This window comes from Gallus gallus, chromosome 19 (assembly GCF_016699485.2).
Source record: "Gallus gallus isolate bGalGal1 chromosome 19, bGalGal1.mat.broiler.GRCg7b, whole genome shotgun sequence".
NCBI lineage: Eukaryota > Metazoa > Chordata > Aves > Galliformes > Phasianidae > Gallus > Gallus gallus.
Window position 1 is genome coordinate 5610450 of NC_052550.1, and position 15914 is coordinate 5626363.

The following is a 15914-nucleotide window of genomic DNA, read 5'->3' on the forward strand; positions in this document are numbered from 1 at the left end:
ACCACCGAGTCCAACCATCCAATTTTGGCCCATCCCAGACCTTTAGCTTGGTTTAACCCACCCACCTGTGCTGGGGGCTGCTGCTATGTACCCCTATCAGTGCCTGTAGGTCACCAAAGATTCCCCCAAATGCAGTTGCTTCCCAACATGCTGGGTGTGAGCCCTGGGAGGTGGACTCGGATGGGTTTTCCTTGGGCTCCTGGAATTGGAGGCATGGGGGGAGATGTAAGCCCCAAACTAAGACTCTTTGCTTCTTTTGTTCTCTTCATCTGAATGCTGTTCCTCCCTAAAGAGACACTGCACTCCAAATATCAGGTTCTTTCCTCCACACGCATGTTATTTTGGCTGTTAGGATGCTTAGGTGCATTTAGAGCCAGCTGTAAATGTGACGTGTGGCTTGTAGGCACTGTGGGCTGCGTGACACTGCTCTCTAGTGGATGGCTCTCCATCCAGTGATGCAGGAGCTGATGGAAAGGGGGTCAGTGCTCATCTATGGATGAGAATGACTTTTTCTCGTTATTTCTGTCACGAGCTTTCAGAATGTAGTATATCCCCAGAGACATTATATAGGCACAGGGCAACGTCCATCTTCAGTAACCAAATGTAAACCAGAGATTCTCAACTTATCTCACTGTGATGGGAAGGATTCATTGATCTGGGTTCTTCTGATGATCTTTATGGGTCCCCTCCAACTCAAAATATTCTATGATGCCAACAGCTCATCCATTAACTCACTGAGACCCCTGTCAGCTCTTCTGGGTGCAAGGGATGCCCTTGGGTGGCCAGTAACAACTCTTTCCATCAACTATCCCATGCATTTAGTGAGCTTTGAGCCTGCGATAGGAGAGGAACAGGCCTGCATAGCTTGGTGAGGAGCCAAGGAAAATTCAGTGGGATTTGGAAAGGAAAACAAAAAGCTATTCCTGGAGCAGCCCTGCTCTCAGGCACGCAGGGGAGGTGTGCTGCATGCAGAGCTGGGCATCCTACTGCCTGCAGGAGGAAATCTGGGAGAAAACTGCAGGATCCCCTCCAGCTGTGCTCCTACAGAGATGCTTAAAAAAAGGTAGAGCCAGAGCAGAGAAATAACCTGGTGTTCAGTCCTCAGTGCTGCCATTGCAATAGAATTTAGGGCTGCCATGTGATGTCTTTCCTACAGATGGTTCCCAGCAGCCAGAACTGCTTTATAAAGGGAAAAGAAAAGTCATTTTGATGTCACACGTCAGGAGTCAAATGAGGAGTAAAGCCCACAGCTGAAGAGCTGCAGGCTGGGTGTTGTGCCCTACCCCTCCCCACATCTCACAGTGCTCAGCTGAAGGCTGATCCGTAATCCCAATAACAGGGGAAGGATATTGACTGTAGGGATTGTCGGCACATTATGGTGTGAAAACTGCAAACCTCAGCAAAACATTCATTGAGCACGAAGAGACCAAACGAATTAATCCCCACTGGTACTTTCCCTCTTAGCTGTAAAGACTTAGGAATTCCGTAAGTGTTTATTGGTAAGCTCTAAAGGAGTTTTAAGGTTACGTGTTTTTATCTTTATATATTTTAAAATCCTCTTTACCCCAAATCTCTCTAAGGACAGGAGAGAAATCTTTCCAGGCCATTCATTTGCAAAGGCTGTGAAAGCCAGACATCAGACTGCACCATTCATAATCCCTAACCCTTTCCATGGCAGTAAAGTAAGGCACAAACCCAACTGCTGAACCATCACAGCAAGGAGTTGAGGAATGCTGATGGAGGATGCTTCTTCCTTTCATGCCCTTTCTCCACCCTCACCTTCTCTGTTTTACTTATAATACACCTCAATCACTTTCCTATTTATGTGCCTCATTTAAGCTAAATATTTTTTCTTGCTTCTGTCCTGGCTGGGGAACTTAACCCTTTGGTCAACATTATTACCAGCAGAGCGCACCCATTTGCTGCATGTGTTTGTATTCCTTCCCTCTGCATTCAGAATACTTTTCTTAATTCTAAAATATGCAAGTTGGATATTGGGAACAATTTCTTCTCCAAGGAGAGGTGATGCAGTGGCACAGCTGCCCAGGGAGCGGTGGTCACCATCCCTGGAGATGTGAAGAACCATGGAGATGTGGCCCTGTGGTCAGTGGCCATGGTGAGGTGGGCTGGGGTTGGACTTGATGATTGTAGTGGACTTTTCAACCCCAATGATTCTATGTTTCTATGGCCTAATCCAGTGTTTGACTCGCATCAGTTAAAGAGCAAGAACTTTGAAAAAGACATTCTAAACTCACCTTTGATACCATCAGTACTTTAGGACACATCTCATTTTGTAAGAAGACGACTTCTTCCCCCCCCCCCCCCCCCCCCCCCAAAAAAAAAAAAGCAAGCTCATAGAATCATAGAACATCCCAAACTGGATACCCCTAAGGATCATCGAGTCCAACTCCTGATGTTGTGAATGTACAATGCTGGCATTTTTCCCATGCCAACAAACCTTGAATCTTCGCATGGATAACAACACTTACTCTGTAAATCCTGAAGCATCCACCCGGGGGCCATAGGTTCCCAACCCATGCGCAGGTATTTGTGTAGTGAGGTACTGTTGTAGCTTTGGGTGTTTTAACAACTTAGTATGAAGAGGAGAGGTTGAAAAAGGTAAATGCCCGCAATATGAGGCATGTTTTCAAGGCTGGCGTCATCTTACGTTCAGTTATTTTTGCTGGCATTTCTGTAGGAAGTTTTCTCACTGGTGACATCATTTCTTACTGCAGTTCTTCACTCTCTGGGGCCGCCCCTTCTTGTTCCTTGGTTCCTTTGCCCTCCAAGGAAGCGGTTCAGTCCTCCAATTACACTTTATTACGAGACAAGCTGGCGTCGCGCGCCCCTGGCTGTACAGTGCCTTAGGGAAATGTCATGAATTTAAATGGTGAGGAAAGCCCTTTCTTCTAATTCCCTTTGATCTAAACATCAACATTCTTGTCCATGGGAGCGTTCTGTGAGCCGATCCAGTGCTGCACACAAACCAGCTGCCAGAGAAAGCTTTTTTTTCAGTACAAACCAGCATCCTGCTTTGCGTGGGGCAACACATCCTGCCAAACCATTATCGGGGCTTTAGGGGCATGGTTTTATGCCCAACCCTATCGTCATAGGGGTCAAACCCCCCCATATACGGTTTCTAACTGGGAAGAAAGCTGTGTCTTCCCCTATGGAATATCCCCATAAAGCGAGAGGATGAAACCGAGTGGGTGTAAGTGATCCCCCACTGTAACTCACAGGGATTTGCGTAATGCTGAGATCTTCCTGTAGAGATTTGGGGTCATTCCGTGGCAAACTTTATGGCAGGGATAGAAGTTTTGGCAGCTGTTTGTTACCATCACGCCCCCCTCATTGCCCTGAGACAGTTCACAGCCTCCAGAGCTATTCTTATTAATGATGTTTGTGCTTGGTTTGCTCATTTCCCAAGGGACAAGGGGAACGTAGGCAGATACAAGGCAGCTAGCAATCTCAGTGCAGGGCTGCCCCAAAATGGGCTGCAGGGATTTCCTCTCTCCTCTGTTTGGTGGATCCAAACCCCTCTCAAGGGAAAGAGATCCCTAGGGAGAAATTCCCTCCTATGCTGTGGCAGGGGTTGTATGCATGCAGCAATGGGACAAGGTCGCACCAAGGCAGGCAGCATTGCTCTACGATGGATAAAGCAAAGCTCAATGCTTGCACGTTCTTTTTGCCGTGCTTTTAAGTGGTTCTCTCTTATCCACAGGGACTTTACACGCTGCAGTCAATAGGAGCTCCTGGTATACCCAGCTTTGAGCTCCCAGGCTGCAAGATGAGAGCGCTTTGGCTTTTATCAGCTTAAGCATCTGCCAGTACAGGAATGCAATTATTATTTTTCAAACAATAAATGTAGTATTTCAGCCATTTGATTCCCACTGTCGCCCACCCAGAAATAAACAAGTGCCAGCAGAGATTTCAAGCACATCCCTATGGCAGAGCAGCACGGGACCAGCACTGCAGGTGGAGGGATTGGCACCAATTCATTGACCAGCATTTCCTTTGGTCCTGAGGCTGGGTGAGCTGTTTGCCCGAGGCACACCCCTCTCTCAGATGCTTCATTGTAAAGCATCATAGCGGGGTGTAGCAGATGCATGCTCATTTGGAAGATAAGGAGCCCAGATGGGAGCATGCTAATGGCACTCCCGCATCAAAATTAATCATAATTTTTAAAAATACATGAAACTTATAAAAATCATCTGGCCACTCAGTGAATAATTTTCCCCGGGGCAAACTGGCAGCTGAAACACACAGATAATGATGAGTGGTGAGAGCAGCTCTCGTTAGTCATTTCCCCTCCCCATCCCCAATCCCCACTGTGCCCTCACCCCAACGGGTTGTACCGTGAGACACGTGCTCACACTTAATGATCCAAGATTTGCTAAAGGAGAAGGCCTGTTTCCAGTCAGTCTTGCCTGCCTATGAGCAAACCTCAGAGCCCGCTGAGGGTGCTTACAGGCTGGGGCTTCTGTTTGTGGGGAAGCACAGCCCCCTTAGCCCACAGCACAAGGGTGGCTCATCCATCAGGTTGGGCTGTGCTCCTCAGATCACAGCCAGGATGCCTGAAGCAATGCAGGGAATTGCAACCAGCTGTGCTTACGGTTTTCACTGGCTTAACCCACATAGGGATATTGGGTTTTAACCCCAAAATCCTACTCTGTAGGACCCAGCAAAAGCAGAGCTGCATACTGAGGCTTCACCTTATGTCAACTAAAGCCAGTAAGACATAAGCTGGAGAAGCAAAACCACACATTAAATATATAATGCACAAACCTTAGCACGTGTTGGCTCCCTGGTTTCCTTGCTCCTGATGCCACATGCAGAGGATGGCATTCCCTCTGCCCCAGCTGTGTTGGCTTCTCTTGAGCAGCTCTTGGCTCATCCATCACTCTGTATCCTAGCTAACCATGCAGGATAATATCCCTTTCCTCCCAGTTTCTGTTCTCAAGACTCCCATTACAGATTGCACCTTACCTGCTGCTGACAGACAAGAACCTTTCTCATGCTATCATCTTGCGATAGATGGATGCAGGTGATGGTTCCAGCTTCCTGCCATTCCTCAAATGTCCCATGGCTTCCATTGAGGTCACAGAGCAGTTGGGTTGGTAGAGACCTTAAAACTCACCCAGTCCCACCCTGCCATGGCAAGAGAAGGACAGGGCCTGATGGCTTGACTCCAGCCTGAAGAGCAGCAGGGCTTTGGGAAGACCCTCCTGGTGGAAATAAATAACATTATGTCAGCACCAAGTCCTTGCTTTTCTTATTTCTAGCTTGCAGGAGCTGGTGTCAGTCCAAGATCCTGGTGGATGGTCACTTCCCCAAGTACCCAGGATTAGTCAAACACTCATCTTAATGATGGCTAAATGAAAAAAGGATCAGCTGGCTGCTGCACAGTCCTGTGTTGTGAGGCTGGGAAATTAATCTGTGCAGCTGCCATTTGGATTGGTGCCATCCATGTGTTTCCTGGGAAGACTCGCTGTGCTCCCTGGATGCCTGCGATGCACCTCCTGGTCCCTCCACTCACACACACAGCAGCTGAGAAGTTTCTGGGCCATGAAGAGAGGAGAGAAATGATTTCCTAAAGGAGCCCTTCACATTTCATAGCCTCATTTAGGTGAAATTCAGTCCTTTTGCTTCCAGCACAACAGGCAGGTGCCTTTCTATTAGAGCAGAAAACTCACATGGCTCTGTGTGAGCCTGTAAAGGGATCAGGGAGCCAGGAATGAAAAATAAACTTAGTTCTTTCCTCTGGGGTATTCCCTGAGCACAAATGACTTTCTGTGCTCCCTGTCCCTTCCCTAACATCCTTGCACGGAGCAAAGCCTTTATCTGCACACCACAATGGACGAGCAATTAGCAATGAGCAGCAATTAGCGTGCAATGGGCTCTTCCCTCCTCCTAACTCAGTCAGAATAATTCATCAGCAAAAAAAACCCTCAATGCCAACTCCCTCTGACAGGTCCTGATCGTAGATGTGCTCTCTGATTCACTCTGGGAGATAAATTGACCTGTGAAGCTCCAGTCGGACTCAGGCTAATGAGCCTCTGTAAGGCCATTGGGAGCACTCATTTATTTATCTAAGGGTTTGGCCATGGTGCTCATCTCCCAGAGCACACCCGCCTAAGCCCTGAGCTGCCAGCTTCCCCAGGAGAGTGCTATGGGAGGCAGTGTCAAAGGCTTTGCTAAAGCCCAGGTAGGTTACATCAAAAGCCTTTCCTTCATCCACCATGCAGTCACCCAGTTGTAGAAGGGGTCACACAGGACCTGCCTTTCACAAACCCGTGCTGGTTGTCCCACCACGTAATCACACTCGAGACGACATCCCCCACATGAACACCTCTCTCCTTTCCTTCCCACGCAGTCTGAAAGCTGTGCTGATGGGGAAGCCCCAGGACAACACGGTGGACTTATCGGGCATCCCGTTGACGCTGAAGGACCTGGAGCGCGTCACGTCGTATCTGCAGCACAGCTCGGAGCACATCGACACGGTGGAGCTGTGCTTCACCGAGCTGACGGATGAGATGCTGCTGCAGCTGCTGCCGGCGCTGTGTGGCCTTCCTCACCTCACCACGTTGTCCCTCAATGGCAACCGGCTGACCAAAGCCATCCTGCGGGACCTCACCGAAACCCTGAAAGACCCCAAGAAGTTTCCCAGCGTCACCTGGATCGACCTCGGGAACAACGTGGACATCTTTTCCTTGCCACAACCTTTCTTGGTCAGCTTGAAGAGGAGGTGCCCAAAGCAAGGCAACCTGCCCACCATTCTGGAGTTTGGAGAAGGGCAGGTCAGCGATTTGGAGAACCAGGACGGCCTGGCCGAGAGCCAGGAGGACCTGCGGGGTGAAAAGGGTGAGGGAACCCCATTGGGCAAGGCAGAGGGCAGGACAGTGGAGGAGCAAGGCGCCGGGATGCCACAGACGTGACGTTGGCTCCACGTTGGGTACATCTGGGGGACAAACCCAAGGTCTCCTTATCAGAGGTCCTGGTAAGGGTGGATGCAGGCGGTGGGATGCTCTGGGAGCACGTTGCCTTCTTCCCCTGTGATAAATATCAATGCTGCTCCCGTCATGCAGAGATGGGATGGTGTTGTATACTTGTATCTCATTCCCTGTTCATCGCGGGGCAGTTGGACTCAATGGCCCTGCTGGGTCCCTTCCAACTCCAGTGATTCTATGGAAAGCCAGGAAGGTGTTTTTAAATGGTAGCGCTGTGCTTTTTAACCTCTCCAAATACGAATCGCCAAAGCACTGGAACATGAGGCCTTCAGAAGCACAAAGGGGAGCAGGAAGGCGACCAGATCCAGCAGGATCCCAGCTGGTCACCCCCACACGACAGATGGACAGACTTCACCCACCAACACTGCACAGAACTGCAACCCTTTCCCATACCGACTTCAGGAGCTGCTGAATAGCGTGCCTGGTGAGATCAACACAAAGCCTGATCCTGCCCCAAGGGAACCCACTCCAAGCAGGGTGTTCCCACTCCCAGCCCCACAGCAGAGCTTTGCTTTCCTTGTGCTGGCACAGAGCTGGGTGCCAGTGCGTTCATCACCTGGGTGTTGCTCCCCAGCCTTACTAAGCCCAGGCTGGCCCCACTGCCTGCCCAGTGCTCACCCAGCCCTAAAATCCAGTTTCTCACCTGCAGAGCCGCTGTGATGACCCCAGGGCTTCCCATTCTTGCACCAGAGCCCTCGGTGCGTTTTGGGGAGCAAAATGTAGTGTCTGAAGCTGGGGCTCAGCTCAGGCTCATTGCTGTTGCTGACAAAGGAGACCACAATACTGAAGGTTTATACAAGAAAAAGAACAAACCTTGGGGTTCACCCCTCTCACTGCCATTCAGGCTGGGTGGACACGGCCAGGTCTGAAGCACACAAAGGCTTTCAGGTCACTTGGCTATGTCCTTCTCCCCAGTCCAGAAGTGCTTTGTTTGTGCAATGCCGTTTTGGTTCGGGGCTTGTTTTTGTTTTATTTTATTTAGGAACATCCTTTTCTTTTCTGGATGGAAAACAGGCTCCCAACAGAGCATGGCAGTGCGCACTTCAGCTTCTAAGCCAGAATTTCATGTGATTCAATGGGTTGATGGTTGGACTAGATGATCTCAGAGGTCTTTCCAACCTGAATGGTTCTATGATTCTAAACCCAAGGGAGGGTGGGAGAGTGGGAAACACTTCCCCTCCCTTACACTCCACAAACCAAACAAGACCTCCCTTTGCCAAGAGGGAGCTCACCTGCCTCTACCCGCAGCCCTTCTCCTGCACAGTTTTGCAGCATCACTTTGCACCTGGGAGCAGTGACCTCTGGTTTTGCTTTTCTGAGTGCAGACAGCACTGCAGGCACTCAGACTCCTCGGTCGTCCCTCATTTCCCATGGCTGCACCAGGAAGCTGCACGCCTTTTGCAGGGGGGTTCATGCTGACAGCTGTTGTTTCCCCTCCAAGTGCGTAAGTTAGAAGAAGCTCTGCTACTCGTTTTAATACACTTGGCAAAGTTCTGTATGATTTGCATGTATCTGAGCTTTTTGTTTGTCTGGTTGTTTTTTTTTTTAAACGCTAACTCTTTCAACTGGCATGAAAAACACTTTGCAGTGAATCAACTGTTCTGTTTGAGATAAAGGAGCTATCTGTAATCAAAATAAATGCCAATGTTTAATAAAACGTTGAGATCTGCTCTGTACAGCTGATGCCCAGCATCCCTGGTCTAGCCTACAAAGCCATTCACAGTGCTTCCCCTACTGCAGAGGGCTGTCTGTTTTGGCCAACAGCTCTTCAACAGCCCTAAAAATAAGGATACGAGAGCTGGGAATTAGAATGTTAATGCTGATTGAGGTCATTTGTCATCAAGGTGGGGAAGAAACACTCACCTTAAAATGGTTGTGTCTATAGTATCTTGGTGCTGGGCTTGGTTAATTACCCCCAGCAGCACCACGCTGCTCTGCTGGAGCACCCAGGAAGCTCATCTATGGGAAGAAGATGCATTCCTTCAGCAAGAAGGGTGGTTATTCATTTAAAGAGGTTATATCAGAGAGCTGAGACTGCAGGGCAGGTGTGGGGGCTGGAGAGGTGGCACCTCTGAGAGTGGGAAGGAGGAAAAGCACCAAAGCAGCACTGGGAATGCCAAGGAGCCCAGGAACACTTTGGCCCAAAGCACTGCTGCTCTCAGTGGGTTGCAGAGGAGATGCACAGTGCTCACCCAGAGCCACAGCAGGGGAAAGGAAAAAAGGGACCCTGGTCACCAAAGGGGACCATTGGAAGCAGCATCGCAGAAGGGCAGACCCCAACTCTGGGTTGGCTCACTGGGATGGATGTTGCATTTGGGCACTGATGTTTCAGCACTTCCCTACAGTTCAGTGCACCTCATTTCAGCACTGGAGGAGGAAGATGCTCCCTCATGGGCTGCTTTTGTGCCCTCAAAAAAGCAACCCCCCCCCCACGTCCCATTAACCAGCACTGCCTCACCTCCAGCTGCTATTGCCATGGAGACTGATTGACCTTATTAGCAGCACTCACAGAATGATGAAAACTAACAAACCTGCAACCTCTGCAGTGCGATGCACTGAGCTGAGCAAAGAGCATTTGTTGGCACTTGCAAAAGGAGGGGTTCTCTGCTGCAGCCCTGCTCTTTGTCTCAGCAAAAAGCAGTTTGTAATGCATTTCTTTTATTCCCTCCCAAGCACCCTGGAGAGAAATGCAATAGGAATTAAAGCAGAGGAGGTGGTGGGTATGGGTTGCTTTTTGCTTATATTGGTACTTTGTGGCCTCAAGAGCGTACAGGAGGATGTGCATACATATCAGCAGGAAAATATGGTGCTTGGGAGCATGAAATGTGCTTCTCTGGGGACAGTGCAAGGTTTCTACACATGGCACACACGTCTGGTGAGCTACCTGCAGAGTGCAGCCAATGGGAACCACTGATTTTTGGTCTGATTTTTGGGTGGTCCCACCCAGAGCCTGGAGTTGGACTCGATGACCCCATGGATCCATTCCAACTCAGGATATCCTATGATTCTATTCAATGATTTGGGATTCTGGGGGCTGCAGCCAAACCATAACAAATCCTACACTGATACCGTGGTTATCACAAGGAACGTCAGCTCCTGGAGGGAGTTATGCTAAAGATTGCAGCTGCAATGCCACACTGCCTGGGGTCTGACATTTTTCTCCTTATTAGCAAGAGGAAAAGTGCTGGTGAGGGGAATGTGTTGCATTATTTATTGGCAGCTCGCAGTGGTGTGCTTAGTGCTGGTTGCGGAGGTAGCATGGCTGCTGCTGGAGCTCAGCTGATAGGGGAAAATGGATAGAGCAGCAGCTGGAGAAGTAATGAAGTATTATCCCTTAAGGGTTACCTGGGTGATACACAAAGCACTGAGCAGCACAACCAGAGGAGCAGCAGCCCTTTCTGAACCAAAGCTGCACTGCAGCCCAGCGGTGCGCAGCTCTCGCTGGAATCACTTTCCTTGGTGGAGCAATAAGAGCACTGCAGGGCCCACACAGCAGATATGGAGCAGCAGGAAGGATCAGCTCCTGGGAGCAGGGATGGATGAATCAGGTCACCCTCCCATTCCCATCAATCATCTCCTGCATTCTAATGAGCAAACATTCCTCCCAGTTGTGACCCTTCCATTCTGCTAAAACCACATCCCAAAATACTCGGTCTCTCATGTTGTTATGATGCTTATGGTAACGCTACGGGTCTTGGCCAGGACCAGAGCTCTCCTGCAGGAGATGCTTACAAACAGCCCCAGTGAGTTGTATGGGGAAGGGACAACCCTGGGTCTTACATCAGCCCATGAGATGCAGTGCCCAGGTGGAAAACAGCAATTGCCTTTGGCAGACAAAGGTCATGGCATGCTCTACCAGTGCTAAATGCATCTGAAGCACATCAGGTTTGGGGTTGCTGTTCCTGCACCAAGGCTCAGAAACCAACTCCTGACATCCTAGGAAAAGCCATTCTGCTCCTTATAGGAATCATCAGCAACAAGACAGACATGGATCTCTCATTTCATGTCTGCTGAGCATCTGCAAAGCCATCTCTGCTGGAAGTTATTGAACAGTTCTGCTTTGCAATAAACACAAACTGCTTTTGTTACTCAGCAGTAGCCTCCTGCAGAGTCCCCCCTCACCCCGTGGAGTTGCCCTGTGTGGTCTTCAGCCAAAATCCACTCTGCCAGAAAAGCCCAGAGGGAAACCCAGTGGGTTCCTGGTCTCCATACCAGGGGAATAAAATAAACCAGTGGAGTCTACACAGCAGCCCCCAGGAAGGCCTTTTTAAGCTGCATTTGGTGGATTTGACCGAGCAATGGGTTGCCAGCATGGCTCTCTAGCAGCCCTGTTGCACGCCTGCATCCCTCTGTGCACTGTGAGTGGAAATCAGAGCTACACTGAGACCTCAGAGCATCTAACACAGCACCCCTGTGTAAACAGCTGGCACACATACAGTGACTCAGTCTGCTTATATGCAGTACTACAACATAAGGGAGGGATGTGGGGGGGGGGGTTAATAAAACTGGGAAACAAATCCAGGTGTAAAACACAGGAATGAGCCTCCCTCTTCCTCTTGTGCAGCCACCTCTCCTCCTGGCAAGACCTGCCAAGTTCATATACAAATAACACATAAGGCAGCAGCAAAGAAGCCATCTGAGCACCATGCTCAGCAATACGCTAATGCAGCTCCCTCCCAAACAGAGCCCTGTTGAACCCAGCGCAGACCTCAAATACACCAAATGAAAGGGCATCCGCTTTAGAGCTGCCTTCACACACAGCTTTCCAAGAGAACTTCACTTGTCTTTCATCCCCCCTTGCCTTTTTTTGCTGTTTCACCTCCCCCTCTGCACACAGATGCTTCTTAAGTTACCACTACAAAAGGTAAGCAGTTTTCCAAGCACTGTGGGGGAAGCTGTGCTTCGCTGTGAGCTCAGAGCTCCCCTCCAACACATGGGCTGGAAGCAGCTTCTCATGGAGCCGAGGGCTAAAAATGCAAAATTTCACCCTTCTGGTCCACATTGTGCCCTTTGTCCATCTCCATTTGCCACGCAGACCCGACAGTTATGTTCAGGTTTTTGCTCAAGATGGGAAAAGAGCAAGAGGGGCTTCGCAAGCGTGCTCCAATCCAACGGGCTGGTAGGCATTTTCCAGACAACATGTGAAAAGTCACTGTAAAATCTGGGGGTGTTCAGCCAGGAAAAATAGCAGAGGGATAGCTTACAGCATTGCAGTGCTCAGCAAAGCATGGGCACCACCTCAAAGTCTGCCCTGCTGCCATCCATAGACAGCATCACACTTCCAGCTGCGCTCCCTTGCAAGGGAGTGGTGAAAGGCACGAGCTGTGCTGCCTGCATTTGCCCACACTGCCACACTGAGCCCACTGAGATCATCTAACCCGACCATCCACCCCTCCCCACCATGCCCACTAATGCATTAAACTGCACCTGGTGTCAACATCAGCACTGTGCACACTGACCACAGCTGACATGGAAGGGATTAAGGCAGCATTCTCTGCTGGGGACTGTGTGCAGAATTCAAGCACTTCGTGATATCAGATAGAAGATGAGGTCCCAGTGTCTCTGAAGGGTATTTCTGAAGCAGGTACAACAGAACACCAGGCACGTTGTGTATTTCAGCGTACAGAAGTCTTTACTACCTTCTCATAGAATGGTTGGAGTTGGAAGGGATGCCCAAAGGCCATTTGGTCCCACTGCCTGCATTGCACGGGGACACCCACAGCTCCATCAGTGCTCACAGCCCCTCCAGCCTCACCCCAGGGGTGTGCAGGGATGGGCGCCACCACCACCCTGTGCAGCAGCACCTCACCACCCCCACTGTAAACAAACAATTTCTCCCTTTCATTCAATCTAAATCTCCCTTCTGTTAGCTGGAAACCATCACCCCTTGTCCTATCACAACAGGCCCTGCTCGAGAGCCTTGTGTTTTAACCCACATGCCCTTCCAGCTCACCACTTCCATTCCCCCTCCCTCCCAGCCCACCAAACCTTCTTCCAAAACCCGAGCTGCCCCTCACGAGGAGCTCCTCCTGCAATCCCACCCAGCAGCTGCAGCCCACTGATGCTTCCTCCTCCCTCCTTCACCTCTAGAAAAACCCAAAGGGTGGAATCAGACACCACATTCCCTGGGAAGCCACCATTTTTCCTACCTCCGTGTTGTCTTCGCAACAGAGACGGGCACCAACTCTTCTCCCTCTACCACGTGTGACCTGTGCTGCTGCTCCACCTGAATCCCAAGGCTGCCAGCACTGCCCATCTTGCTTCTTGATCCTCTACCACTCAGGAGGATAGATAATAAATGCTGTACTATTCTTTTTTTATATATAGAGCACTAAATTCTACTAAAGAAAGAAGGAAGAACCCTGCCTTGTGCCCAAGCTGCTGTTTCTGAGGAGCATTAAATAGGAGCACGTGTTTAAAACGAGGAGGAGGGGCACAGCCTCACCTGTGGCCCCAACGAGCACCAGCTGTGCCAGCACCGAGCTCAAGCCCTTTTGCAAGCCTGGTGGCTTTTAACGAGGCTTTTCATTAGGTTTGCACGTTTAATGAGGTCTTCCAATCTCCAACTCAGGTTGTGCCACCCCTCACAGCTACCTGCTGGCCTCCCCACCGGATGGTCAGAGGTCGCAGGGGGGAAAATCTATTTGCAGTTCTGCAATAATACCCTCTGTGAACTGAGCCCCACTGCTCACTCCCCATAGCAGCACTTCTGGATGTACCAAGGAGAGGGCAGATATTCCCCAAGGACGGTGTAACTGCTGCCATTTTCTGCTGCTCTCTGCCCTCAAAGCCAACTTCTTCCTCCCCTTCAGCTGCTGACACACTGCCAATGACACAGCGCCGCTGTGATCTCCAAAGGCCTTTTTGAAGCTTAAAGGCAGCGGCTTTGAAACCCCTTTCCTTGATGTGGTTTGGGTTACCCAACAGCACAGCCCTGACACGCAGGCTCTGTAATGCAAACACGGAGCAGCCCTGCAGAGGTGCTGCTACAGAGGCACACAGGCTGGCTTTAGTAAGGTGACTGGACATACATCAAATCCAACTTTGGTTCAGAGATTCTCCGTTATTTTCTGTATTCACCGTGGCATCTCATAGCTGCAGGTTTGTATCTTGCTTTGAGACAATTCTCATCATCTTCACAGCAGGTTCTCTGTGTGTTTCCCATCCCGAGGAGCACTCAGCATAAAGATTTTATTCACTCACTGCTACAGCTGAAAGTAATACATACTTGATTTAACACACTTAAGCAAAAGTGTGTTAGCAACCCTTACCAAGCCCTTCCCTTCCACTCACTCAGTGATCCCCACACTCCTCCTCTGTAGTATGGGGATGACGCAGCTTTATGGGAACGCTGGCAGACCGTCTTGAGGTCATCTGAAGGAGGTAGAAGAGATGTAGAGTGTTTCATCTGCTGTTGTTGTGGGCCATGTTGAACTACAGCTGAGTAAGGGACGGCCTGAGCAAACCTGAGCACATCGTCCTCCGAAGGGACCTGGAAGAGCAGAAGTGAGGGGACCTGGAAGAGCAGAAGTGAGGAGGTCATTCAAACATGCAGAAGACCAGGTGATAAAAAACCAAAGGGAGCTCACCAAAAAGCCACAGGCTCCTATAGAGAATAGCTATGCAATTAATTTGCCACGAGCCATAACAAGTGAAAACTTGACTATGAAAAATCTAATGGCAAAATTTGAACAAGTGTCTGAGGGAAAAAAAAACCCTCTACGTTACTGGAAATGATAGCATTTCAAGTTAATTAAAACTGCAGGGATTTTGAACGCCATCTCCCCAGTGTGAATTATTTACTCCTTTGTATTTTGCTCAGGTTTCTCAGCTCCACGTGCAGCTGTTGGGCTGAAAGGTGTTTATTGGTTTCAGCTGAGCTGGAGCTCAACATTCACCACCGTGGAGATGCACCTGGGCTTCACTGCATGGACTGCTGGCTGCACTGCGTTCCCCTCAGCCTTCCTGAATGAGAGCACAGGAGCTTACTCTTTTCTAAATACGTTATTTCTGTATGCTGTATATCAATTTCTGCCCGTTAGCTCCTTAAAAGTCAATCAGGTGCTATGAACGTTCAAGGAATGGTTTGAGTCCGACCCCCCCTGCAGGGAACAGGAATGCCCTCAGCTCTGTCGGGTGCCCAGAGCTCTGTCTGACCTGACCTTGAGCTGAACTCTGGATAAGAGGCCAAGGATCCCATTGGTATTTGGGGCCTTTTCCCTCCACCCCAAGTAGCTCAGAGTCTCTGGCAGCTGAGGAGTTGTAGCAAAGCATTTGTTAATGCAGCAGTTGGAAGTAAACAAACCTCTAAGTTTTCCTTGCATGACACCGATGTCATTTTAGTCATTCCCTGCTAGAGAACAGCAATTCCTCTCGCAGTGCCTTGCTCTCTCCTCCACTAATTTAAAATGATGAGGGAGAGAAGAGTTTAAAAATTAACTGCTCTTCTATCTACCTTCAAGAGATAAAGAGTGAGGCTTCACAGCCTAAAACCATCTTTATTCTGAAATATGCAATGTATCACTGCCTCCCTTCTCATTAGGTGGATACAGGCAGCTGGAAGTGATTCAATCACAGCAGCTACCAAGCCATGAAACAGCACGTTATTCGGACTGGCTAATAGCTGAAATATATTAATTACAGTAATTGATGGTTTCACTAGCGCTTCATTTAATGCTTATGTACATACAATTGCCTTACAATAACTAATCAAGAAATGATAGCCAGCACTGATACGAAATGTGAAGCTTAGTTTATGACCATGCTGGAAAGGCAGCCATCTCCTCCACCCACTTGTCTCCTGAGGGTGCTCCCCACACCACGCTTGCTTTATTCCACATCTCCCTCATCCAACCCTGGAAAGGACCAGGGGTGACCAACACATCTTCAGTGGCATTTGCAAACCAT

The 15914-nt window shown here is 49.5% G+C and overlaps 1 protein-coding gene across 1 annotated transcript in view; it reads left to right on the forward strand.

Moving 5' to 3' along the window:
* LRRC75A (leucine rich repeat containing 75A) overlaps nucleotides 1–8664 on the forward strand; it is a 59190-nt gene extending 50526 nt beyond the window's left edge. Inside the window, exon 5 of the mRNA XM_415798.7 lies at nucleotides 6374–8664. Coding sequence (XP_415798.3) covers nucleotides 6374–6935 — 562 coding nt within the window. The 3' untranslated portion in view covers nucleotides 6936–8664. The remainder of the gene's footprint in view (nucleotides 1–6373) is intronic.
* Nucleotides 8665–15914: the final 7250 nt, after the last annotated feature.